Raw genomic sequence first — 27,647 nt, forward strand, 5'->3', positions numbered from 1 at the left:
TGATGGGTTATTTTAATTTATTTCATAATTATTCAAACTAATCTATTGTACAAAAGAAATATAATTTTACACTTGATCTTCAGCCTATTTTGTACGCACTATAAATGTTACCAGATTTAAATTAATTCTACTAAATGAGTGGAGGTTTTAACTGGCAATAAAAAATCACAAATCTTTGCTATAACAAAGAAATATTTAAAAATTTCAATAAAATCAAACAGCCTATAATTTGTACATAATATAATAATGATTAAATATTTCTACCATGTATAGTATGACATGTCTGGTAGTCTATGGTAGTAATTTGACAGTTTATGGTAGAAATTTGACAGTTTATAGTAGAATTTTGACGTTTAAACTGTTTTCTGGAGGTACTCGTCGAAGATATATAAGGCGAGTGAAAGGTCTTGTCCCTCATTGTCAATGATGAACTGCTTGAGGTCGGACGTGTGACCGGCGAGGTTTCTGATAGTTTTGGCGTGGTCTTCGATGAATTCCTCTTCAAGGTATTGGGCGATCTGTGGAGAAAGTTATATTAGAAACTAATATTTTTTTTAGGGGATTTTAAATGCTATATGCTATCTTTTCCGAATATATAATTATTGCGAAAAAACTTTCTTTCAAATTATTTTTAACATTTCCTCTATACATTACTATGAGAAAAAAAGGAAAAACACGCTTATGATAAAAGATAATCTCATGATATTATTGTAGTCACTGATCTTTGATAAGTGTACAAAGTTGAAATGAAATCGGAAAGTTTAGTGGGTCTAAATCGAGTTGTTAATCATACAGTTCAAGCTATAATCATTCTTTTTTTAATTAGAAATTAAACCGCCTTCAATTTTTCAAAGACAGACCACATCTAAATCGTAAGCACTAACTTTCAAATAAAAAGGAATCATCAAAATCAGTCCACCCAGTCAATAGTTCCGACATAACAAAAAAAAAGTACAATTTAATTGAGAACCTTCTGAAGTTACAAATACAAATAATAAATCCATACTATATATTATGTACTATATCCATACTAATATTATAAATGCGAAAGTAACTCGTCTGTCTGTCTGTTACTCAATCACGCCTAAACTACTGAACCAATTTGCATGAAATTTGGTATGGAGATATTTTGATAAACGAGAAAGGACATAGGCTACCTTTTATTGCGAAATATGTACCACGGGCGAAGCCGGGGCGGACCACTAGTAATATTATAAATGCGAAAGTAACTCTGTCTGTCTGTTACTCAATCACGCCTTAACTACTGAACCAATTTGCATGAAATTTGGTATAGAGATATTTTGATACCCGAGAAAGGACATAGGCTACTTTTTTCCCCGGGAAATAGGACAGGTTTTATCCCGGAAATCCCACGGGAACGGGAACTATGCGGGTTTTTCTTTGACTGCGCGGGCGAGCTGCGGGTGGAAAGCTAGTTAATACAATAATTAAATACCTCAGGATCATGCGTCTCCCTGTTATTCCTGGTGGCCTCTTGATGAATATGGAAGGCCCGTTCCGCTATCTCCTTTTGTGTGTCCAAAGCATGAGCGAGTGACTCTAACTCTTGGAGCTCGATGGTCGAGTTCCTTTCGTCTATCTTCTTGGTGCTTCTGCGAGAGAAGTCCATGGTGCCACCTGGTGGGAGATTGATTAATTATTAATTAAAAATATTGCTTTTTTTTTAACAAAAATATTGTTAAGCTATTGCATAGCTTCTATCGCGGGCCTTGAGCGCGGGGACCGAATCCAGAAATTCCGAAACGAAAAACCTCACGCTCCACACTCCGACGGGCGGAGGTGTGGCTTGAAGGCATAGCATGCAATAGCTTTACCGCGGCAGTCCCTGAGTGACACACGTCTTTTTTTTAACTAATTGAACTAATGGAACGGCAAACTTTGTAATAACTAATAACATGTTTGTGAAAAATATTAATTGTTTCGCGCAGCTTCAAAAAAAGTTGTTCATATAAAACATTATGTTTCACACATATTCCAATATTATTATTAGCCAAATCCATTTCGTTCCAAGACAAAAAAAGAAGTGTGTCACTCGGGGACTGCCGCGGTAAAGCTATTGCATGCTATGCCTTCAAGCCACACCTCCGCGCCCGTCGGAGTGTGGAGCGTGAGGTTTTTTCGTTACGGAATTTCTCGATTCGGTCCCCGCGCTCAAGGCCCGCGATAGAAGCTATGCAATAGCTTGCAACTTTCTTATAATTGTTCAATATAAAACAACTCATATTCACGCACACACACACACCAAGTCTCTCACACATGCAAACTACATATATTACTTTATACACACACACACACACACAAAAACTTACCTCTCTTAGTAATATGCTTGATCAGTTCAATCGTCTTATCCCAAGTCTCATCAGACAGTTTCTTAAACAGTTTACTGAAGCCCAGTCTGTTAGTCTGGTAGTTGTTATAGTAAGCCGCAGAGAGAAGATATTCGTAGGATCTGCGTAAGTGTAGGTTGGCGTATGCCTGCATCTCTATTGCCACGTTGCCTAGGCGACCGTAGTTTCCGTACACTGCGTTACAACTGGGGAGGGCTGTAAGGAAATGGGGCACTTAATAAAAAAATGTATGCGTGTACTAGTGTCTAGTGTACACACGTAAGAAGTGAAACTTCTTTATGACCTTAAAAATGTCACGAGTATAGCGTAACGCAAAAATGTCACGCGTACGGCGTAACGCAAAAATGTCACGCGTACGGCGTAACGCAAAAATGTTACACTAAATTTTTGTCCAACCCCGATAAAGAAGTTTCACTTCAATAAAAAATGTGTGCGTGTACTAGTGTACACACGTAAGAAGTGAAACTCCTTTATGACCTTATTTTTCAAATTACTATATGCAACTTTACAGAAATACGTCGAATCACGCGTGGTAGGGATAAGAAAAAGATGGCGTGTAACGGAAAAATGTCACGCGTAACGAAAAATGTTATACTAAATTTTTTTTCAACCCCGATAAAGAAGTTTCACTTCAATAATTAAGGTAAATGGGTATATGCTTTTACAATAGAATCCCTGATAGAATAAGACTTTAATAGTGCTAAATTTAAAACTTATCTATACTAATATTATAAAGCTGAAGAGTTTGTTTGTTTGAACGCGCTAATCTCAGGATGTACTGGTCCGATTTGAAAAATTCTTTCGGTGTTAGATAGCCCATTTATCGAGGAAGGTTATAGGCTATAATATATTATCTCGCTAAGACCAAAAGGACCAGAGCACTGCGGCAAACCGCGAAATGTGGAAATTATATAGGTCGTTTAAGGATGATAAATATACAAAAAACACGATTTGATAAGATAAAATCATGAAATTATTGTATTGATCAATCCATACTAATATTATAAATGCGAAAGTAACTCTGTCTGTCTGTCTGTGACTCAATCACGCCTAAACTACTGAACCAATTTGCATGAAATTTGGTATAGAGATATTTTGATACCCGAGAAAGGACATAGGCTACTTTTTATCCCGGGAAAATGACGCAATCCCGGAAATCCCACGGGAACGGGAACTATGCGGGTTTTTCTTTGACTGCGCGGGCGGAGCCGCGGGCGGAAAGCTAGTTCTCTAGTGTACAAAGTTTCAATTAAAGCTGTCCGCTAAAATTGTGTCCAAAGCGAGTCTAACTGACTTGCTCACATCAAACATAGAAACTTTTAAACATACACATGGAGGAGTGGTAAAAAGGGAATATCAACATCTTCTATCTTCTATATTTCGGAGATTCCTCGCGATTAATTTCAACGTCCGCCATGATCGTAAATAATAAAAAAAAGAATCAGTGCGCACAACTGGCGCGGTTGGCTGTCGGGCGGCAAGTGTCGGTCGAACTGACACCCCCCAACCAGCCAAACTACTGACTCAAGGAAAATGTCATTGTCACTTGTCATTGTCATAAATTCATTCGTTAAAACTTCAAGTCTTACTATGTCAATATTCAAAATACTCACAACTTTACCAGTAGATGGCGTTATTACCAACTGAATAAATCAATACTCCGACACGGCCATTCTGACAAATAGCGCGTTCTCGCGCGATTTCTAAACCTATTTAGCTCTGGTCACAACTTTTCGTCAAGGTTTGTAACGTAGAATCTACATAAAGCGCGAAGCTTCCCATGTAGAGCCAACACATGAAGCGCGGAGCTTCCCATATAGAGTCAACACATGAAGCGCGAAGCTTCCAATGTCGATAGAGCAAAAACATGAAGCGCGGAGCTTCCAATGTAGATAGAGCCAACACATGAAGCGCGGAGCTTCCAATGTAGATAGAGCCAACACATGAAGCGCGAAGCTTCCAATGTAAAGTCAACACACGAAGCGCGAAGCTTCCAATGTAGATAGAGCCAACACATGAAGCGCGAAGCTTCCAATGTAGATAGAACCAACACACGAAGCGCGAAGCTTCCAATGTAGATAGAGCCAACACATGAAGCGCGGAGCTTCCAATGTAGATTCAGCCAACACATGAAGCGCGGAGCTTCCAGCGTAGATAGAGCCAATACATGAAGCGCGGAGCTTCCAATGTAGTTAGAGCAAACACACGAAGCGCGGAGCTTCCAATGTATTTAGAGCAAACACATGAAGCGCGGAGCTTCCAATGTAAAGTCAACACACGAAGCGCGAAGCTTCCAATGTAGATAGAGCCAATACATGAAGCGCGGAGCTTCCAATGTAGTTAGAGCAAACACACGAAGCGCGGAGCTTCCAATGTAGATTCAGCCAACACATGAAGCGCGGAGCTTCCAATGTACATAGAGCCAACACACGAAGCGCGGAGCTTCCAATGTAGTACCAATGTAAATAGAGCCAATACATGAAGCGCAAAGCTTCCAATGTAGTGCCAACACATGAAGCGCGGAGCTTCCAATGTAAGGCCAACACACGAAGCGCGAAGCTTCCAATGTTTAATTTACGCGTGAAGCGCAGGGCTTCCAACGCTAAACTTTCGCATGAAGCGCGGAGCTTCCAATGCTAAATTTACGCCATCAGCTCCTCTTAGGAAAGGAAAAAGAAACAAGCGTCTAGAGATGCGATCCTTTATTAGCATTGATCAACAAAATAAATTGTAAACATTTCTACAAACCAAAACACCAACAACAAAAATAATGGAAAAATCATCATATCGCAACCGTCAACATAATAAATACAATCGTGTATCTCAACAAATGCCGTTTACTTTGGCGACTAATCATTTTATTTTAACATAACTCAATATTGAGTAATTAATTTTTAAAGCCGATTAGAAAAATAAAACTCACTCTTATTACGAATCATCAAATTGATTAGACATTTCTGGTAAACTCATAGGATATTAACTCAGCTTTTCATGACACACATATTGCGCATGGTATTCGAATTCAGCTCACGAAAATCAATACACAACCTGTCAGAGCCATCCTTCTTCTTCACGAGGATCGCCGGGCTTGAAAATGGTGACGTACTCTCGCTGATAATGTTTTTGGACTGGAGGTCAACTATTATGTCAATCATGGCCTTGCGTTCCGCGGGGGCCAGGCGATAAGGTTGACGCTACACTATTTTGTTCGGATCTTATAATCTAATTTCCATCTCACCTGTTGTTACGACCGTCTGAGAGTTCCCCTTTACGAAGTTCTCATTAAAATTTTCAATAATAGCACGTAAACGAGCAATATCTTAGATGTCCGTAAGGTAGGTATCGATTGCTTCTATATCGGCACTTTGCAAAGCACAAACGTGCGCACGAACATCGCGAGAAACGTGAACGTCTTTATTTTTAATTATTAAGTTTACCCCGAGTCGCGTAAAAACATCAAATTTTTTTTTTAAACATCATCGATCTCTATAGGCAAAGTAATACGGGAAAAAGAATGAGTGAAGTGGAGCCAATACCAGTTAAACGCATAAATAAAGAAAAATATCGTACACCGGTCCTAATGTCAGCGATAGGTTTACGAATGAGCGAGCAGTTAGATCCACTCTCTACGAGGGCTTGTAATTTAAATCTACCAACAATAATTTTAACAAGGGTCGATTCTGACTAGACACACACATATTAACGGACTTTGTATCATTGCTTTTTTTTTTTAATTTTTCGTCTCGTTGTTTAGAGAAACACACCTGCTCTGTATGCAGCAATTTGCAACAATAAGTGCACTGAACATTTTTATCGACAGGCGGGGAACATTTTAATTAAAACGTTTCCGAATGTGAAACCTTAGTGTGCGGACGGAATTTACAACTTCGCTTATAGTGCCCCATTTTGCCGCAATTGTGGCACATAACATGGTCATTTGTTTCAATTTAACGCTGCTTAAAGTCACTACAAAAAGAGCTCGAAGTTGAAGGTCGTTTATTATTTTTATTAATTTGAGGGTAGGTAGCAAGGTGTCTAACTAATGTTACAAAGTCCGTGGGGGTATTTTTTAATAAATCTGATCGTACCTGATTGTCAGGGATACCTGACATGACGACTTCGATCTCGTTCGCATCGCTCACGCTGTCTCCAGTCGATCGATCATCGCTAGCTTGTTGGTGGAGTATTCCACGTAGCCAGTTGGTGGAGTATTTGATTCGGCGGGTTGGTTCGCCGATTCTCGGAAATATGTCTCGCTCGTAGTAGCAGGGTGTCGGTTAAATACACTGGAGGAATGATGGTCAGATCCCACCGCTGCTTTCGGAGATTCCTCGCGATTAATTTCAACGTCCGCCATGATCGTAAATAATAAAAAAAAGAATCAGTGCGCACAACTGGCGCGGTTGGCTGTCGGGCGGCAAGTGTCGGTCGAACTGACACCCCCCAACCAGCCAAACTACTGACTCAAGGAAAATGTCATTGTCACTTGTCATTGTCATAAATTCATTCGTTAAAACTTCAAGTCTTACTATGTCAATATTCAAAATACTCACAACTTTACCAGTAGATGGCGTTATTACCAACTGAATAAATCAATACTCCGACATATATATTATAAAGGCGAAAGTTTGTAAGTATGGATGTATGGATGTATGGATGTTTGTTACTCTTTCACGTAAAAACTACTGAAACGATTACAATGAAATTTTGCACACATATAGAGGGTAACTTGGATTAACACATAGGATATGTTTTATCCCGGAAATCCCACGGGAACGGGAACTATGCGGGTTTTCCTTTGAAAACGCGGGCGAAGCCGCGGGCGGAAATCTAGTACTCAATAATAGAAGTTGTTATACATAGTTTACGAGGTTTCATGCACTCTGAACTGTAGAGATAACGATATACAGTGTGTGTGTTGGTATACTAAGCTCAAAAGAGGTTATAGTTTTGCATACGCTGATTTCGTTAAAAATACTTATAAAATTACAGACGCATTTTTTTTTCAAATAGATGAATTCTTAAAACTTTATGTGTACACCCATAACAAGCAACCCAGCTTTGCCACCAGCACGTGAGCTATCGTTTAAGATTATGTTTTCATAGACAAAATGCTCATATCAGCGAAGCGGTATATGCCGGCTGCGCGAAGCTAGAGAAGAAAACGTGGATTTTCAGGAAAAATTTAGCAAACAATTTTTGACGTTATTTTGTTGTTTAAGTATTTTCTTCGTGAGCAGTGTATGCAAAACTACAAGTTCCTTCGCGCTTAGTATACCAATAGACACCCTGTATAGAGACATAATAATTAATGCCCATATGATTCATTCATCATTTACATTGCGCATTTTTTTACCCACTTTTAGCGAGAAGTTTGTTTTTTATTTTTCATTTTGCAGTGCATACATTTGCACTTATTTTTATTTGAAAGAACGAAAACGTTTATTTAATGGCACATAGCCTCACAAGTACATAATGAAAACAATTTCTACAATACAATATTAATTATTATATGTATTTCAATATGTTTGCTATTGTTTCGTAGTACTTGGAATTTATATGCGCTGACAAGCGCTTATAAATTTCCAGCTTTCTCTCTGAATAAGGCCTAAGACTACTTATATGTCTACAATAGACTATTCATGATTTCAAAAGAACTGATTTTTCAAGTGCTATTATTCTGCACAATATGCAAAAAAAATCTTTTTTATCAGTGTTATTGAAACTATTAAACAATTTTAATTATGTTTAGTATTAGTTCTTTATTGTAGTTCTTTTAGATCGATATAAATTTTACAAATCTGTGAAAAAACCACTAAAATCATAAATTTCATACATATTAAAGTATATTATAGCTTACCCAAGCTGTTAGACGCCTGGGCGCAGTCCATAGACACATCATTGTAGCAGGACTCCGCTGACACCGCAGACAGTGCAAGGAGGCTTGTCAAAGCTAGTATTATGGCCTTCATGGTGCTGGAATTAAAAAGTAAATTTAAATTCTCGAATTTTTTTAGTCTGTGCACACTTAACACTGGCACTTGGCAGTCTGTCTTTGCCATTATAAAGAAAAAAAGCTAAGCAATGTGAGTGTGGTGAGTTCTATGTTTTACAATGTCATTTTTATTACAATACAATTACAATAGTGTCCTTCTGACCAAATTTCCTCAACTAACTAAATCTAAAAGAGATAGCAAGATATTATTGTTTTTTTTTTGACGGAACATTAGAAGTTGAATAAACAAAAAAATGTGTATTTTTCGTTCTTTATATTATAATAACTGATTTATTAATAGTAATAAGAAAACCTAACATATATTTTTATGTGCCAATTATACCAATATTTAGAGATAACTGTCACATACATAAATAATTTACTGGATATAAATTTGTCATATATTTGTATGTAGGTATCTCCAAACAATAATTGACTTACAAATCACAAATTACAGATTTAGCACACACTAAAGTGATCAAATATTGTTTAAAATTAACTTATTATGACTTGGAGGTCAATAAAAACAGCACACCATTATTCATATGATATTCAACATCTAATCTATTCAATTACCTATTGACATCAAATTTGAACACGATAAATTATCTATGTCACTGTAAAACGCATCGATTCCTTCTTATTGATTATTGGATTAAAAAGATAATGCGTATTGCCTATAAACACTGATTTATTGAAAAAGATAAGGGGATTACAAGTTATTAAATTATATTACCTCGATAGATAGTGCACCCGAAGAAATTATTTAGGTACAACGAACGACAAAGAAATTATTATCAATAATTTTCTTTCCAAATATGAATTGAAATGAAAAAAAAAATGCATTTGATTTTGACATCTAGAATGACATGTGCACAGTAACAAAAAATAACTTACCCAAAATTTAATGCGTAATTAGAATTTTAGAATAGCGCTGGATATAACGATCCGTTGATAGCGATGCCTTTACACACACTGGTGCAGAAGGCAACTCTACAAAGAATCGGTACGGATCGGTCGTGTCCTACACGAGACAAAACAAAATAATATATAGAGTGACTTATCAATATTTTCCGCGTAGTTATTTGACTGACAGCAAACAAGATACAAAGGTAAAGTTCTGCATTATCAGCTGAAGTTGGTCCGATTTATAGTGTTATTGTTTTATGACGCAATTTTCCCTTTATGTGTGTTAGTTTTGTGTTTCAAGTGTTGTTACAAGTGTGAGTCAATCAGTTTCATAATATTCTTCAACAATCATCTATTTATAGGCTTTTGGAGAGTGTATTTGAAATATTTTAATCGTCAAGTGTATGAGCAGTAATTTCATAATTTGTCATATTTTTGGGCAAATTTACAACAATGGCAACATTTATCGATTCTCCCCTTGTTTTTAATACCCACTTGGAACACAAATGACCGCACAAAGAGCGTCGAGGTTTTGTGTTTCAAGGAATTTCTTCACATTTCATCAACAGCCTTATGCGATAGATTTGTTTTTATTTTACGGGTAAATCGGAATTGGGCAGACGAAATAATTGCAATGAAATAAAAAAGTACCCGTATGTGGGTTCAATCAAGTTTTATATTTGAGGAAATATTCCACGAATCGCTCGGAACACGAAACCTCGACGCCCTCGAATCTTCCATCCCTGTCTAGCATCATGTGTCATTGTATTATGAACCACTTGTCAATACGGTAAACTTTTATCACTGCGTAGATTTTCATGAACAGAGACATAAAAGCGCTATTAGTTTTTGTTTTTACGATTTGATAAGTAGCCTTCTGCGCCAGTGAGTGTAAAGGCACTTCTCAAACAACAGTGCAACCCTCACCTTCGTATTTAATTTTTAAATCGTCAAATATCTGTGATATTATAGGAAGATGAAGACTTTATCCCTGGCTCTTTTCTTGGCTGTCTGCTCAGCTGCATTCGCCACACAATGTAAGTTCTTTTTAATTGCTTTTGATAACAATGACTCGTAATATTTTTATAGGTACTAAATATAAACATTTTGTGAATATGGAAAATCGGAAGTTATTTTTATATCTCAATTACTTAATCATAATTTTGTTTTCTTTTTCCTAGTAGAATTTAAAAACATGTCAAGAACAAGGACACGAGTTTGAATTGACGTTCGAAAAATTAAAATAATCCAAATTCAAATTAATTCATAAACAATAGTTCTTTGTTTTGTGAATATTTAAAATTTCAATATTTTTAATCATTTATATTATTGCTTGTCATGTTTATCACACATCAGACTGAAAAAATATGTGGGATATGACAGATTACATATGAGGGAATTTATCAATTACCTACATCCATACTAATATTATAAATGCGAAAGTAACTCTGTCTGTCTGTCTGTTACTCAATCACACCTTAACTACTGAACCAATTTGCATGAAATTTGGTATAGCGATTTTTTGATACCCGAGAAAAGACATAATAGGATAGGTTTTATCCCGGAAATCCTATGGGAACAGGTTTTTCTTTAAAAACGCAGGCGAAGCCGCGGGCGGAAAGCTAATTCAATATAATTTTTAAATTGATATTATAATATTTTATTTCTAACATCTTTTATGTAGAGATACAGAGATTGTTTTTTATTTGTTGAAAGTTAATATAGTGTAATATCGAACACAACACTATTTTAGGTCTATAATACACAGGTTATATATTATACAAGCTGTGCTCCGCGGTTTTACCCGCATTGCTCTGCTCCTGTTGGTCTAATGGCCTTTTATTTTATATCAAATTTAAGTCTAGTACATACATATTATAATGAAAATGAAAAAAATTACAAGCAAGTTATAATCATTCTGCATACTATCTAAGAATAAAATAAAAACAGAAATGGTAAAAGTTCATATTAAGCTTATGTGGATGATATTTTTATCAAATTTCGAAAATAAAGCATAAATCAAAAACTTTATGGTTTAGGACAATAAATTTTAGTATTTTTGTTAGATAATAAGTCCCTCTACTCCCCATAACCCGTTGGTCCACTACTTACGGGACACCCTGTATACTAATATTATAAAGCTGAAGAGTTTGTTTGTTTGAACACGCTAATCTCAGGTTCGACTTGTCCGATTTGAAAAATTATTTCCGTGTTAGATAGCCCATTTATCGAGGAAGGCTATAGGCTATATATCATCACGCTAAGACCAACAGGAGCAGAGCCACGCGGGTGAAACCGCGCGGAGCAGCTAGTTATGTGTATTTCTTAAACTAAACTGTCATTAAAAATAAATAATAACTAAACGTTGCAAAATATACCCACTATAGTAAAAGTAGCTGTTAACAGTTAAATCACTGCAAATAAATATAAAATTATAATCAAACTAGCGGTCCGCCCCGGCTTCGCCCGTGGTACATATTTCGCAATAAAAGGTAGCCTATGTTCTTTCTCAGGGTCTAAAGATTGTCTGTGCCAAATTTCATCAAAATCAGTTGAGAGGTTTAAGCTGGAAAGCGTAACAGACAGACAGACAGACAGAGTTACTTTCGCATTTATAATATTAGTAGGGATGTAATAAAATAAATGATTAAAAGTTATTATTAGTGTAAAATGACACTATCTCTAAATATGGAATGTGTGCAAAAATAATCTATTTTTATGTGTTAACCTTGTTTATTATTATTATGTTACAACTTACAAAGCCAACAATATCATATTATCAAAACATTGTAGTTTTTTTCCTTTGTTTTCGAAAAGAAAATCTACAGAATTGCCAATTTTAATGGTACCTATTTTTTCCGAACCAGTGATATTTTTCAACACTGCTTTTATTAATTTTTTTTATTTAATGCTAATGTTGTGTTGGAATGTTTTGTCAAATTCGAGTTATGCCATTGGGTGCTTTTATAATTTACCGTGGCACGGCACGGCACGATATTACCGTGGACGAGATAGAAGTTTTGTGGCCGTGGACGGCATGCCGTGCCGTAGGGTGATTTTATAATTCGCCGTTAAATATTGCGCGTCTTCAAAGTGCAGGCATGTTCTCGAAGAGACAGCGACTACTTATACTCTATTTGTTATATTTAAGACGTAAAAAAAGACATATTACTAGAAAGTATTGGCAACATCCGCTTTTAAAAGTAAAATATTTAGAAGGGTCATACTACACGCTATTTGATAAGCTCAAGGAAGACCCAAATAAGTTTTTCAATTATTTTCGGATGTCAACAAAATCGTTTTATTACATACTTTCTCATCTGAGTAATAATTTAAAAGCGCCGCCCTGCCTCCCGAGTCCCGCGCCTAGCCAAGTACGCGTGTCCCTTCGTCCAGCATACTCACCACAACTCACCATGGAATCCTGATATTTCATGAATGTCAAAAAACTGTTCTGAAATAGTGCTAAATAGTGCCCAATGGAAAAAAATAGTGCTCTTGTACTTGCGAAGTTATAGCCATAGTTCGATGAGTATGCTGGACGAAGGTTTCGCCCAGCATACTCACCTCCGTCCGGAGAATCTGTATACGCTTCAAACATAATTCATACTTCAAAAAATAGTTCCCAAATAGTGCCAAACGGTGCCCAAAAAGAAAAAACAGTGCTCGAATAACTTCGGAGTTACAGGCTTCGTTCAGTGAGTATGCTGGGCGTAGGTTCTATGCCCAGCATACTCACCTCAGTGCGCGAATATCGAACGAGCTATAGGAACAATTTACGTCTCAAAAAATTGTGCTTGAAATAGTGCCCAATATCAGTCCAATTTTTGCTTGACTTTTGACCTAGAAAACCATTAAATTTGATTGTAAACTTCTACATACATTACATTGAGTACAGTCGAATACAATATTATTAACTTTCTTTAATAAATAAATAAATAAATATTATAGGACATTATAATATCTTTCTAACAATTTTTGTCTTGTGTAAATTATTTGTTTTGTTATATTGTCTATGTAAGGGAGTATTTACTTTAGAATCGCAATATTATTAATTACACATTATTTTAATAATACTTTATAATAATATGATTAAGCCTTCGCGCGTCGCATGGGACCCCGGTAGCTAGGAACAATGATTTTATATATTTGTCTAGATCACGGCGCTTGAAGGATTAAGATATCAAATGAAGTAAATCATGCATGAAAAATAAAGTTGCTGTTATTAATGCTTACATTACAACTGACAAAATTATTCAAAATAATCATTTTCCGGATCAAGGACGGTACCACAACGTTTACGGAATTGACCTGTATTCCTCATGTGATAAAGTTCAATATAGTGTGGCAGTAATGGATGCACGTACGGTCAATAGGTATGGGGCTTACGACGCGCGGCGCCCGCGACGCTGAACATTTTTTTATATGTATATTATATACAATATTAAAACTACAATTTTTTCTATTTACATTGATTATATTATGAATGTTAACAAAAGCTGTGAACTAGTTAACTAGAATTCTGATTACTTTGGCCCTTTAAATAGTAATAAATAACGTAAGTAATTAAAAATGTTTTTTATTGCTAAACCTTTCATTGATGAAACTATTGGAAAGAGTTTTAAAAATTTGTATAACTATGTCACAGTACTAGTTTTGACTGGTTATAAGTTTTGCCTGCAACATATATACAAAAAGAAACTGTATAATTTCCTTTTTACAATTTTTCAAGATATTAATTTTATTGGCTGCAAATGACTGTTTTTATTCAGACAAACACACAATGCAATGAAGTAATAGACTTCATTTACGCTTAAAGTTTCATTCATTTATTATTATTTATAAAATATATAATAATGCATTTAATCGAAAGTTTTTGACATGTGAGAAAATACCATAATTATTTCCAATAACATGAAGTCTACAATTAGAAAGTTTAATATTTTTGTCCAAAAACATGTGTCGACGACTGTACCCCATTTTACGTTAGTATGTAGAAGTTTACATTAAAATTTAATGGTTTTCTAAGTCAAAAGTCAAGCAAAAATTGGACTGATATTGGGCACTATTTCAAGTACAATTTTTTGAGACGTAAATTATACCTATAGCTCGTTCGATATTCGCGCACTGAGGTGAGTATGCTGGGCGTAGAACCTACGCCCAGCATACTCACTGAACGAAGCCTGTAACTCCGAAGTTATTCGAGCACTGTTTTTTCTTTTTGGGAACCGTTTGGCACTATTTGGGAACTATTTTTTGAAGTATGAATTATGTTTGAAGCGTATACAGATTCTCCGGACGGAGGTGAGTATGCTGGGCGAAACCTTCGTCCAGCATACTCATCGAACTATGGCTATAACTTCGCAAGTACAAGAGCACTATTTTTTTCCTTTGGGCACTATTTAGCACTATTTCAGAACAGTTTTTTGACATTCATGAAATATCAGGATTCCATGGTGAGTTGTGGTGAGTATGCTGGACGAAGGGACACAAGTACGCACGCACACATACAAATTTCTTGTACGCACACACTACACTCTCAACAATGCCGCGACGATTTGATAGGGAGCGCAGTATGCTACGGCAACGGCACGGTAGATCGTTGCCGTTCACGGCGTGCCGTTGCCGTGGACGGTAAATTAAAAGCGTTTGCATACAAATGCATACATTTTGCTTGCTTTAGCACCCATTGGGTGCTTTTATAATTTGCCGTTTCACGGCACGGCACGATATTACCGTGGACGAGATAGAAGTTTTGTGGCCGTGGACGGCATGCCGTGCCGTAGGGTGATTTTATAATTCGCCGTTAAATATTGCGCGTCTTCAAAGTGCAGACATGTTCTCGAAGAGACAGCGACTACTTATACTCTATTTGTTATATTTAAGACGTAAAAAAAGACATATTACTAGAAAGTATTGGCAATATCCGCTTTTAAAAGTAAAATATTTAGAAGGGTCATACTACACGCTATTTGATAAGCTCAAGGAAGACCCAAATAAGTTTTTCAATTATTTTCGGATGTCAACAAAATCGTTTTATTACATACTTTCTCATCTGAGTAATAATTTAAAAGCGCCGCCCTGCCTCCCGCGCCTCTTGGCTACGCACGCACACATACAAATTTCTTGTACGCACACACTACACTCTCAACAATGCCGCGACGATTTGATAGGGAGCGCAGTATGCTACGGCAACGGCACGGTAGATCGTTGCCGTTCACGGCGTGCCGTTGCCGTGGACGGTAAATTAAAAGCGTTTGCATACAAATGCATACATTTTGCTTTCCTAATTTACCGTGACGATAAAAACGTGCGGTACCGTGCCGTGCCACGGTAAATTATAAAAGCACCCATTGGGTGCTTTTATAATTTTCCGTTTCACGGCACGGCACGATATTACCGTGGACGAGATAGAAGTTTTGTGGCCGTGGACGGCATGCCGTGCCGTAGGGTGATTTTATAATTCGCCGTTAAATATTGCGCGTCTTCAAAGTGCAGACATGTTCTCGAAGAGACAGCGACTACTTATATTCTATTTGTTATAATTATTTAAGACGTAAAAAAAGACATATTACTAGAAAGTATCGGCAACATCCGCTTTTAAAAGTAAAATATTTAGAAGGGTCATACTACACGCTATTTGATAAGCTTAAGGAAGACCCAAATAAGTTTTTCAATTATTTTCGGATGTCAACAAAATCGTTTTATTACATACTTTCTCATCTGAGTAATAATTTAAAAGCGCCGCCCTGCCTCCCGCGCCTCTTGGCTACGCACGCACACATACAAATTTCTTGTACGCACACACTACACTCTCAACAATGCCGCGACGATTTGATAGGGAGCGCAGTATGCTACGGCAACGGCACGGTAGATCGTTGCCGTTCACGGCGTGCCGTTGCCGTGGACGGTAAATTAAAAGCGTTTGCATACAAATGCATACATTTTGCTTGCTTTAGCACCCATTGGGTGCTTTTATAATTTTCCGTTTCACGGCACGGCACGATATTACCGTGGACGAGATAGAAGTTTTGTGGCCGTGGACGGCATGCCGTGCCGTAGGGTGATTTTATAATTCGCGGTAAATTATAGATTTTGCTTGCTTTAGCACCCATTGGGTGCTTTTATAATTTTCCGTTTCACGGCACGGCACGATATTACCGTGGACGAGATAGAAGTTTTGTGGCCGTGGACGGCATGCCGTGCCGTAGGGTGATTTTATATTTCACGGTAAATTATAAAAGCACCCAATGGGTGCTTTTATAATTTACCGTGGCACGGCACGGTACCGCACGTTTTTATCGTCACGGTAAATTAGGAAAGCAAAATGTATGCATTTGTATGCAAACGCTTTTAATTTACCGTCCACGGCAACGGCACGCCGTGAACGGCAACGATCTACCGTGCCGTTGCCGTAGCATACTGCGCTCCCTATCAAATCGTCACGGCATTGTTGAGAGTGTAGTGTGTGCGTACAAGAAATTTGTATGTGTGCGTGCGTAGCCAAGAGGCGCGGGAGGCAGGGCGGCGCTTTTAAATTATTACTCAGATTAGAAAGTATGTAATAAAACGATTTTGTTGACATCCGAAAATAATTGAAAAACTTATTTGGGTCTTCCTTGAGCCAAATAGCGTGTAGTATGACCCTTCTAAATATTTTACTTTTAAAAGCGGATGTTGCCAATACTTTCTAGTAATATGTCTTTTTTACGTCTTAAATATAACAATTAATAGAGTATAAGTAGTCGCTGTCTCTTCGAGAACATGTCTGCACTTTGAAGACGCGCAATATTTAACGGCGAATTATAAAATCACCCTACGGCACGGCATGCCGTCCACGGCCACAAAACTTCTATCTCGTCCACGGTAATATCGTGCCGTGCCGTGAAACGGCAAATTATAAAAGCACCCAATGGTTGTTGGTTGGCGCTCTTACCGCGTAAAATTCATAGATAACAAAATGCGTTCGGTAAATCCCTGTGGGATTGTACCTATGCAATGCTGTCAGTTGAGGTCATTTCAACTTATCCCATTTGCATAGAATATTTTTTGGGTTTAGTCTTTGTTGAAAGGGTTGAATTAGAGATGTTTTTATATTTTTATATTGTTGATTTTAATTGTTGTGTGTTTAATAATTACTAGCTGTGCTCCTCGGTTTTACCCGCAGTGCTCCGCTCCTATTGGTCTTAGCGAGATGATATATAGACTACCTATATAGCCTTCCTCAATAAATGGGCTATCTAACACCGGACCAGAAGTTCCCGAGATTAGCGCGTTCAAACAAAAAAACTCTTCAGCTTTATAATATTAGTATAGGTTTAATTCAGTAAACAGAAGTTACAAAGGCTAAAGTACTTTAATTCGAGATGAATCTATTTTATCAGACATGTATATTTTATCACAACGTGACAACTTGAAATAAAGATTAGATATTGTGATAATCTGTGGCTGTCGCGTCCCTTTGTCCATGGTATTAATATTATTATATTTGGCGGGAATTTTTATCGATTGTATCGATTTGAAGAATAAAATAACAAATTTTAATTTTTTGGTTAGTTCGATACCCGGTCAATGCAAGTAAATTTTCGAAAATCTTTGAATTCAGTTCTATTTCTTTTTAAAAATAAATGAATGTTTCCTTTCAGCAAAATTCGTTATCTTCAGTATTTTAAGTACTTTCCCTCCAGGGCCCATCGAAAATTTCCACACTGTAGAACGTAAAACAAATCTAATATCTAATATTCTAATATATATTATAAAGGCGAAAGTTTGTAAGGATGTATGGATGTATGGATGTTTGTTACTCTTTCACGTAAAAACTACTGAACCGATTACAATGAAATTTAGCACACATAGAGAGGGTAACTTGGATTAACACATAGGATAGTTTTTATCCCGGAAATCCCACGGGAACGGGAACTATGCGGGTTTTCCTTTGCAAACGCGGGCGAAGCCGCGGGCGGAAATCTAGTAATAAGATATAGCGCCAATTTCTTCGAACTGCGTTGCCAAGTTTCTACCTGACCTTTGATCCCTCGCGTATCGAACGCCTCATTACTTTGCAAATATATGACGTATGTAAAATAATACTATAATTAGTAATCTGTGGTAAATGTCTTGAAATTTAATGGGACAAAGATTAATCAAGTATTTAATGTGACAATCACTACATAGTATAAAAGAAAGTCGCTTTCTCTGTCCCTGTCTCTCTGTATGCTTAAATCTTTAAAACTACGCAACGGATTTTGATGCGGTTTTTTTATTAGATAGATTCAAGAGGAAGGTTTTAGTATATAATTTATTGGGTTTATGACAAAGCGGGCGTAACTGTACCATAATTTTTTTTCACTCCAGTAAATTACGATGAACATACATACCAGGCATTTTTTGTTATTATCAAAATAATTAACTAATGAAATGTTTATTTTTACGTACACTAGCAAATTGAGGAAATTCTTTGAAGTTATTAAACATTAAGCTATGATGTTCTTTGTTTGTTTAAACGTTATCATTAGGAAAACAAAATCTGAACTGTTAACCCTAATGTGTTGTTAATGGCTGATGCGCATAATGCATTTATACTTTTGATTTTATATTATACTAGCTGTGCCCTGCGGTTTTATCCGCATTCCTCCATCCTCCATCGAAAGAGGAATTCCTGCATCGAAAAAGGGAGTCTCAGTCTACTCGACTGGTAGGCCAGTAGAAATCGACACTAAAAAACCCTAAATTCGCAAAGCACGATGTAGATTTGAATTTTTGGAATGTTGTTTGGATCAGTTAGGGTGATGTAAATCCCAATTTGCAACTTCGAAAAAGTTGTGCTCGCTGCGCACCACGTGATAAACTGCGAAAATTTTGGACTTTTTTCACTTTTTGCTCTAAAAGTCATAAACTATGCGTTTCCGACAAGTATGATTCAGTACATAAATTAAGGTTATTAAATTTGCAACAATTTAAGCCTAACCGCAGCTCTCTAAACCTTATAACGACTAAACTGTGGCCATTCGAAGATGGTTCATTTTTCCCGAAATATTGAAATTTTTAGTTTTGCTCCCGTTTGAAGCAAAATATTGGCAAAAACCGCTCGTTCTATGAGAAGTTCGTATAATAAAGTTGTAGTGTATTTAATTTTCTTTCATAAGAGTATAGAAAAAAGTCTGTGAGACAAATAGTTCACTCACAATATCTGAAAAACAAAAAGAAGGTAGAAATAGATTTTTAAAGAATTGAAACTGAGGGCATATAAAATCATAAAAAGGATAATACTTTTTCATTTGCAGGATAGGTAATTAACAAAATTACAAAGATAATTAAATTTGCAACAATTTAAGCCTAACCGCAGCTCTCTAAACCTTATAACAACTAAGCTGTGGCCTTTCAAAGATAGTCAGTTTTTCCCGAAATTTTCAAATTTTTAGTTTTGCTCCCGTTTGAACCAAAATATTGGCAAAACCGCTCGTTCTATGAGAAGGTCATAAAATAAAGTTGTAGAAAATTTAATTTTGTTAATTACCTATCCTGCAAATGAAAAAGTATTATCCTTTTTATGATTTTATATGCCCTCAGTTTCAATTCTTTAAAAATCTATTTCTACCTTCTTTTTGTTTTTCAGATATTGTGAGTGAACTATTTGTCTCACAGACATTGTTCTATGCTCTAATGAAAGAAAATTAAATGCACTACAACCTTATTATACGACTTTCTCATAGAACGAGCGGTTTTTGCCAATATTTTGGTTCAAACGGGAGCAAAACTAAAAATTTGAAATTTTCGGGAAAAACTGACTATCTTTGAAAGGCCACAGCTTAGTTGTTATAAGGTTTAGAGAGCTGCGGTTTGGCTTAAATTGTTGCAAATTTAATTAGCTTTGTAATTTTGTTAATTTCTTATACTGCAAATGAAAAAGTATTATCCTTTTTATGATTTTATATGCCCTCAGTTTCAATTCTTTAAAAATCTATTTCTACCTTCTTTTTGTTTTTCAGATATTGTGAGTGAACTATTTGTCTCACAGACTTTGTTCTATGCTCTAATGAAAGAAAATTAAATGCACTACAACTTTATTATACGACCTTCTCATAGAACGAGCGGTTTTTGCCAATATTATGCTTCAAACGGGAGCAAAACTAAAAATTTCAATATTTCGGGAAAAATGAACCATCTTCGAATGGCCACAGTTTAGTCGCTATAAGATTTAGAGAGCTTTAATTAGGCTTAAATTGTTGCAAATTTAATAACCTTAATTTATGTACTGAATCATACTTGTCGGAAACGCATATTTTATGACTTTTAGAGCAAAAAGTGAAAAAAGTCCAAAATTGTCGCAGTTTATTATTTGCGTATAATCTTTTTTCCTACTTTCCCAAATTTTGTAATTTTGTTAATTACCTATCCTGCAAATGAAAAAGTATTATTCTTTTTATGATTTTATATGCTCTCAGTTTCAATTCTTTAAAAATCTATTTCTACCTTCTTTTTGTTTTTCAGATATTGTGTGTGAAATATTTGTCTCACAGACTTTGTTCTATGCTCTTATGAAAGAAAATTAAATGCACTACAACTTTATTATATGAACTTCTCATAGAACGAGCGGTTTTTGCCAATATTTTGCTTCAAACGGGAGCAAAACTAAAAATTTCAATATTTCGGGAAAAATGAACCATCTTCGAATGGCCACAGTTTAGTCGTTATAAGGTTTAGAGAGCTGCGGTTAGGCTTAAATTGTTGCAAATTTAATAACCTTAATTTATGTACTGAATCATACTTGTCGGAAACGCATAGTTTATGACTTTTAGAGCAAAAAGTGAAAAAAGTCCAAAATTTTCGCAGTTTATCACGTGGTGCGCAGCGAGCACAACTTTTTCGAAGTTGCAAATTGGGATTTACATCACCCTAACTGATCCAAACAACATACCAAAAATTCAAATCTACATCGTGCTTTGCGAATTTAATGTTAATTTCCACTGGCCTATGGCCGTTAAGGCCCCGATGGATGATGTCGGAAAGTTGTATATATGCTCTGTAGCGAAAACATTTCGCTTGCGCGATTCAGAGCGAGGTGTCGCTACATTGTTTCGCTTCTTTTGGTCTAAGCGTGATGATATATAGCCTATAGCCTTACTCGATGAAAGGGCTATCTAACATTGAAAGATTTTTTCAATTCAGAGAGTATTTCCTAAGATTAGCGCGTTCAAATAAAATAAAAATCTTTTCAGTTCTATAATATTTTATGTAGTATAGCGCATTTTTGACTATTTCGAGAAGAAATATTACACGAGTATGAATGAAAGAAAGGGATACAATGTTAGCAGATACATACCTAAGAAAATTGGCACGGACCAAAACGTTTTGCCAAAAATGACAATTTATTAAAGAGAGTAATAGATGTTATGAAAAATTTGAATTAAAATAAAAAAGGGCAGGTTTAGCTTGTTTCTTTAATATAACTGTCTGTGTCTGCCAGCACGGTAAAATGTATTTATTTATTTTTTCTTCAATTGGCGGCCTTACGGCTTCAAGCACTCAAGCCATCAAGCAAAAGAACAAATAAAAATAATTTATAATTTCCCCAAAAAATCCACTGAAAATGATTTGAAGTGAAACTTCTTTAGACGCGTTGAGGGTATAATTCCAAAGCGACGATTATAGTACATATCTTTTAATCTTGCCAAAGAAGTTTCACTACTGACACGTGTGCTCGGCACAGACGCTCTTTTTTTCTTAGCTGTTGTATTTTCTCTATGTACCAACCAAGTCAAACAATCACAATATTTCCTTATTTTTTTAATTCCTAATTTAATTTATTTGTTTTGTTGCCTAGGTAACGTAAACCCGGTGAACATTCCCAAGCAATGGATCACGATGTCCCGTGGCTGCCGCGACAGCGTGCGTCGGCAAATACAGATGGAGGTATCCGCTTCTATACAGTACTTGGCGATGGGCGCTCATTTCTCTAAGGATTCGGTGAGTTACATCTGATATACAAAAAATATGTGCACGTTACAATCGCAGAATGAAAGAATGTAACTAACTAACTGAAAAAAGATCACGATTTTTTGTGAAAAATTGTATAAAAAATACAATATCTCGGATACAGTGAGTAATGGGGTAGATGAAGTGTAATAAAAGCCAAAAAATCGTGATTTTTTTGTGAAAAAATACTCGTTTCTAGTGTAGATGAAGTTAATACTGCTCATGCTACTACTGCTTATTGTTAGTTAAAACATTTTTTGAAGTGAAACTTCTGTATCGGGGTTGGACAAAAATTTAGTGTAACATTTTTGCGTTACGCCGTACGCGTGACATTTTTGCGTTACGCCATACTCGTGACATTTTTAAGGTCATAAAGAAGTTTTACTTCTTACGTGTGTACTCTAGTACACGCATACATTTCTTTTTACAAATGCATTGTTAAGAAAAAAATATTATTTTTGTAATGAAAATAATAATGCTAAAACAACAATAGCAAATTTTCCTCTTTCATTAAATAGTTGAGGTAAGCTTGTTTGGACCGACCCAACCTAGTCCGTTTTCTTATGGGAAAAGGTATACATTTTTGAGTAAAGCAATGAAATTTGGTTCGAATGTTGTACTCGTCCACCTAAGCCCAAATCGCCTGGTAGCCAGTGTCTACTCCCCTGCAGAATGGAGGGAGGGGGGGTTATAGAACAGAGCGCCCGGCGCTCGGAAAAAAAATTCTGGCGGATTCATTTGGCCCTTTGAGTCGAGTTTGGTGTCGTTATCAGGTAACTAGATGATGTCCGATTCATTCCCCATACCAGTTTTTTAGGGTTCCGTAGCAAAATATGTCACAATCTTTAAAATAATAAACTTTTGGCAGTGGCAAAATCCAAACAAACCAGTATATTTTTATATTTTTGTATGAAACTTGGTTTATAAAAAAATACTGTCTGAAAGGCCATTTCATGCAGATTATAAAAACATTAACATGTAACATATATCTTACCATTTTCAATGTGAAATAAATTATAGAAAGTACAGGAACGTTCGTCAGCGCAGCGTAGGGGACGGCTAATAGACCCGAAAAATAAGCAATAACATAAAACAAAAACCAGTCAAGTGCGAGTCTGACTCGCCCATCGAGTGTTTCGTACTTATTTGTCCTATACCATGTTATCTTGTCTGGTAGGACCCGGTTAACTGATACACACACACTTTCGTCTTTATAATATTAGTGTGATTTTTAATCATCTTTAAATTATAAATGAAGTCAGGTAACATTGTTAAAAATAAAGATAGATAATAATAGAACGTTTTTGTATTAATAATAATGACAACCACCTCCACAATTACATAATTCGGTACATTTGAGCTGGCGTATAAAACACTTCAATCTGGAATTGCAAGATTTCACGCACCGACATCTTATCAATTCAAAGCTTCTCTTTTCTTTTTATTTCAGATGGGCAAGGAATATTTTGATTTTTTTAGGTCCCTTAATATATTATACAGCCTGTAAAACTGCCCTTAAGGTGTGTTGTTTAAGGGCAGCTTCTGTGGGAGGCAAATTTTCGATTTGCCTGTCCGTTTTTGTTAAAAATTTGTTTGCGACCCTCATTTACTGTCACAGCGGGGTACAATGTGAAAAACAAACATGTACTTATAATAATTATAAAAAAATATAAGTTCTGGATAAGAGTATCCTTAAAATATTGTGACCGCCCTTAACTACCATGCATTGTAATCACAAACTTTTCAATTTCACTGTCTGCATATTTGCCACTGTAAAGTGCTTCAAATCCTCGTGAGACATTCGGATATGCCTTCCATACCTCAAATGCAGGTGTACCTATAGTTCTTTTAGACCTTCTAGCTTGGAATACATGATATTCTGTACTAGCCATATCTGTCGACTGTTCTTAACATTATTTTGGCTAGTAGCCATTACACTACTATATCGTATGTTCCAAAGCTAGAAGGTCTAAAAGAACTATAGGTACACCTGCATTTGAGGTATGGAAGGCATATCCGAATGTCTCACGAGGATTTGAAGCACTTTACAGTGGCAAATATGCAGACAGTGAAATTGAAAAGTTTGTGATTACAATGCATGGTAGTTAAGGGCGGTCACAATATTTTAAGGATACTCTTATCCAGAACTTATATTTTTTTATAATTATTATAAGTACATGTTTGTTTTTCACATTGTACCCCGCTGTGACAGTAAATGAGGGTCGCAAACAAATTTTTAACAAAAACGGACAGGCAAATCGAAAATTTGCCTCCCACAGAAGCTGCCCTTAAACAACACACCTTAAGGGCAGTTTTACAGGCTGTATAATATATTAAGGGACCTAAAAAAATCAAAATATTCCTTGCCCATCTGAAATAAAAAGAAAAGAGAAGCTTTGAATTGATAAGATGTCGGTGCGTGAAATCTTGCAATTCCAGATTGAAGTGTTTTATACGCCAGCTCAAATGTACCGAATTATGTAATTGTGGAGGTGGTTGTCATTATTATTAATACAAAAACGTTCTATTATTATCTATCTTTATTTTTAACAATGTTACCTGACTTCATTTATAATTTAAAGATGATTAAAAATCACACTAATATTATAAAGACGAAAGTGTGTGTGTATAAGTTAACCGGGTCCTACCAGACAAGATAACATGGTATAGGACAAATAAGTACGAAACACTCGATGGGCGAGTCAGACTCGCACTTGACTGGTTTTTGTTTTATGTTATTGCTTATTTTTCGGGTCTATTAGCCGTCCCCTACGCTGCGCTGACGAACGTTCCCGTACTTTCTATAATTTATTTCACATTGAAAATGGTAAGATATATGTTACATGTTAATGTTTTTATAATCTGCATGAAATGGCCTTTCAGACAGTATTTTTTTATAAACCAAGTTTGATACAAAAATATAAAAATATACTGGTTTGTTTGGATTTTGCCACTGCCAAAAGTTTATTATTTTAAAGATTGTGACATATTTTGCTACGGAACCCTAAAAAACTGGTATGGGGAATGAATCGGGCATCATCTAGTTACCTGATAACGACACCAAACTCGACTCAAAGGGCCAAATGAATCCGCCAGAATTTTTTTTCCGAGCGCCGGGCGCTCTGTTCTATAACCCCCCCTCCCTCCATTCTGCAGGGGAGTAGACACTGGCTACCAGGCGATTTGGGCTTAGGTGGACGAGTACAACATTCGAACCAAATTTCATTGCTTTACTCAAAAATGTATACCTTTCCATACAAGCATGCCCATAAGAAAACGGACTAACCGTAATAAACAAACAAAAAATATTTCCTCTTCATAACATTAGTACATGTTTGTAAGTTTTTTTTATTTATTTTTAGTTATTTTTTTTCACAGATAAACCGTCCTGGTTTCGCCAATCTATTCTTCGAGGCTAGCAAGGAGGAACGCGAGCATGCGATGAAACTTATCGAGTATCTACTGCTGAGGGGAGAACTCACCAATAATTTGTCATCACTTATCAACGTTCGGGTGAGTTGACAAACAGATGAAAGAAATAAATTTTGTGATGGTTGATGAAAGAGGGAAGTCTATGGAATAGATTTAAGTAATAGAAGAAAAATGAAATGAGCGGAAAAATGTATGAAAGCTGAAAAAAAATATTTAAAAAATCTCAACTCGTGATCGTATTTTTTCTATTCTTTAAAAAAAATATATTTATAAAGCATTTGTATATGGCATATGCTATAAAAAACTTGAACTGAATCTTCTTTAGGCGCGTTGAGAGTATAATTTCAAGATCGTCCATGGCAATACCATCACGTCATGTAGTAAGGCGACGATTTTGGTATCTTAAAATCTTGCCAAAGAAGTTTCACTTCTGACACGTATGTTAGCCACACACGCTCTTTTGAACTGTTTATTGAATTAATTTACATAATATCAAATGCATTGATTAAAAATTCTTGATTTTCTAACAATAATTTGTCTCCAGGCCCCCGAGCGCAAGACCTGGGCAAGCGGTCAGGAAGCCCTCGAAGAAGCCCTAAAGATGGAGACCGAAGTCACTAAAGCCATCAGAACTGTTATCGTGAACTGTGAAGACGATAGGCAAGCGGCTGCAGGACAAGATAACAATGATTACCATGTATGTATTATATTAACTAGCTGTGCCCCGCGGTTTTACCCCCTTTGCTCCGCTCCTGTTGGTCTTAGCGAGATGATATATAGCCTACTAGCTTTCTGCCCGCGACTTCGCCCGCATTTTCAAAGAAAAACCCGTTCCCGTAGGATTTCCGGGATAAAACCTATCCTTTGTCCTTTCTCGGGTATCAAAATATCTCTATACCAAATTTCATACAAATTGGTTCAGTAGTTAAGGCGTGATTGAGTAACAGACAGACAGACAGAGTTACTTTCGCATTTATAATATTAATATGGATAGCCTTCCACGATAAATGGGCTATCTAACACCGAAAGAATTTTTCAAATCGGACCAGTAGTTCCTCAGATTAGTGCGTTCAAACAAACAAACTCTTCAGCTTTATAATATTAGTATAGATTTTTTATTGCCTAAAATTCTTGATTAACTAACATTTACAATAATTTCTAGCTTGTCGACTATCTAACTGGAGAATTCTTGGAAGAACAATACAAGGGACAACGCGATCTCGCCGGCAAAGCGTCCACACTCAAGAAGATGATGGACCGCCATTCCGCCCTTGGAGAGTTCATCTTTGACAAGAAACTCCTTGGCATCGACGTTTAAGCCACAATAAAAAAATAAAATTTAAAAATAAACACATGTTTAAATTTAGAACAAATCCCATGACGGGACTTAATAGTTTTTTTTTTATTTAAAAAAAAAATTCAAACGTCATTCAGCCTGGCATAGACAACTTTTTTTTTAACATCTGTCAAATGTCATTTTGATTGTTACCAGTTGAAAATTTTATGAATTAAAAAATATAGGTTGAAATGTTTAGAAATACGAAAGTGTAGTACAAATTAATTCGAATACAGTAAAGACTTTTAAATGACACTCCATAGAAATGCGTAGATTGTTTTTTTACTCCACTATTATTTTTGTTTTAATGTAAGTCGCCTAGAATAGCTATTGTAAAATAGTGCGACGTCAGTAATATAGTTTTGTCAATTGTAATTTTTTAATAATAATTTATACTCCACCAAAATGCCTTTTATTTCTAAAAATAAGCCAAAACCCATAATATTAACTTGTGAGCAAAAAAGAAACGATTATGAACGAACTAAGTATGATTAAAATTTATCATAATAAAAAATTAATGATGAATTATAGACAAAGATTTTGTTCATACCTACAAATAAAATGTCTTTAAATTAGGTAATGAAAGCGAGTTTGAATGGTTAAAACTTGTCCAAAGAAAATAATAATAAAT

The 27,647-nt window shown here is 35.9% G+C and overlaps 2 protein-coding genes across 4 annotated transcripts; one reads left to right on the plus strand and one right to left on the minus strand.

Moving 5' to 3' along the window:
• Window positions 1-9,405, minus strand: Fer2LCH (ferritin 2 light chain). Of its 2 annotated transcripts, none has more exons than XM_090118290.1 (5): window positions 9,262-9,405; window positions 8,230-8,345; window positions 2,331-2,564; window positions 1,457-1,638; window positions 1-518 (listed from the first exon to the last, which is right to left on the minus strand). In XM_090118290.1, exons 2-5 carry the CDS (start codon window positions 8,339-8,341, stop codon window positions 354-356), a joined length of 693 nt encoding a protein of 230 aa, XP_089974416.1. In that variant the 5' UTR covers window positions 8,342-8,345; window positions 9,262-9,405; the 3' UTR covers window positions 1-353. The 2 variants fall into 2 exon arrangements, with proteins under 2 accessions (XP_089974416.1, XP_089974417.1); XM_090118291.1 differs by lacking the exon at window positions 9,262-9,405 and adding an exon at window positions 9,101-9,123.
• Fer1HCH (ferritin 1 heavy chain) lies at window positions 9,337-27,422 on the plus strand. 2 transcript variants are annotated; one of them, XM_090118293.1, is made up of 6 exons: window positions 9,337-9,476; window positions 10,246-10,310; window positions 22,097-22,239; window positions 25,627-25,761; window positions 26,225-26,377; window positions 26,843-27,422. In XM_090118293.1, the coding sequence occupies exons 2-6, from the start codon at window positions 10,250-10,252 to the stop codon at window positions 26,996-26,998; spliced, it is 648 nt and encodes a 215-aa protein (XP_089974419.1). In that variant the 5' UTR covers window positions 9,337-9,476; window positions 10,246-10,249; the 3' UTR covers window positions 26,999-27,422. The 2 variants fall into 2 exon arrangements, with proteins under 2 accessions (XP_089974419.1, XP_089974418.1); XM_090118292.1 differs by lacking the exon at window positions 9,337-9,476 and having other exon boundaries at window positions 10,070-10,310.
• The last annotated feature ends 225 nt before the right edge of the window (window positions 27,423-27,647 follow it).

The sequence above is a fragment of the Colias eurytheme genome, chromosome 29, assembly GCF_061535395.1.
Source record: "Colias eurytheme isolate Ceu_HAF_F1 chromosome 29, ilColEury1 Martin Lab GWU primary, whole genome shotgun sequence".
Taxonomy (NCBI): Eukaryota; Metazoa; Arthropoda; class Insecta; order Lepidoptera; family Pieridae; genus Colias; species Colias eurytheme.

What these genes read in the sequence shown, in the direction of transcription:
- Fer2LCH (XM_090118290.1), bottom strand. Translation starts at nt 8,341, where the DNA reads ATGAAGGCCATAATACTAGCTTTGACAAGCCTCCTTGCACTGTCTGCG. An exon ending in CCAGGCGTCTAACAGCTTGG is followed by an intron (nt 2,565 to 8,229) that starts GTAAGCTATAAT and finishes ATTTCCTTACAG; the next exon opens with CCCTCCCCAGTTGTAACGCA. An exon ending in CAAGCATATTACTAAGAGAG is followed by an intron (nt 1,639 to 2,330) that starts GTAAGTTTTTGT and finishes ATCTCCCACCAG; the next exon opens with GTGGCACCATGGACTTCTCT.
- Fer1HCH (XM_090118293.1), top strand. Translation starts at nt 10,250, where the DNA reads ATGAAGACTTTATCCCTGGCTCTTTTCTTGGCTGTCTGCTCAGCTGCA. An exon ending in CATCACTTATCAACGTTCGG is followed by an intron (nt 25,762 to 26,224) that starts GTGAGTTGACAA and finishes ATTTGTCTCCAG; the next exon opens with GCCCCCGAGCGCAAGACCTG. An exon ending in AAGATAACAATGATTACCAT is followed by an intron (nt 26,378 to 26,842) that starts GTATGTATTATA and finishes AATAATTTCTAG; the next exon opens with CTTGTCGACTATCTAACTGG.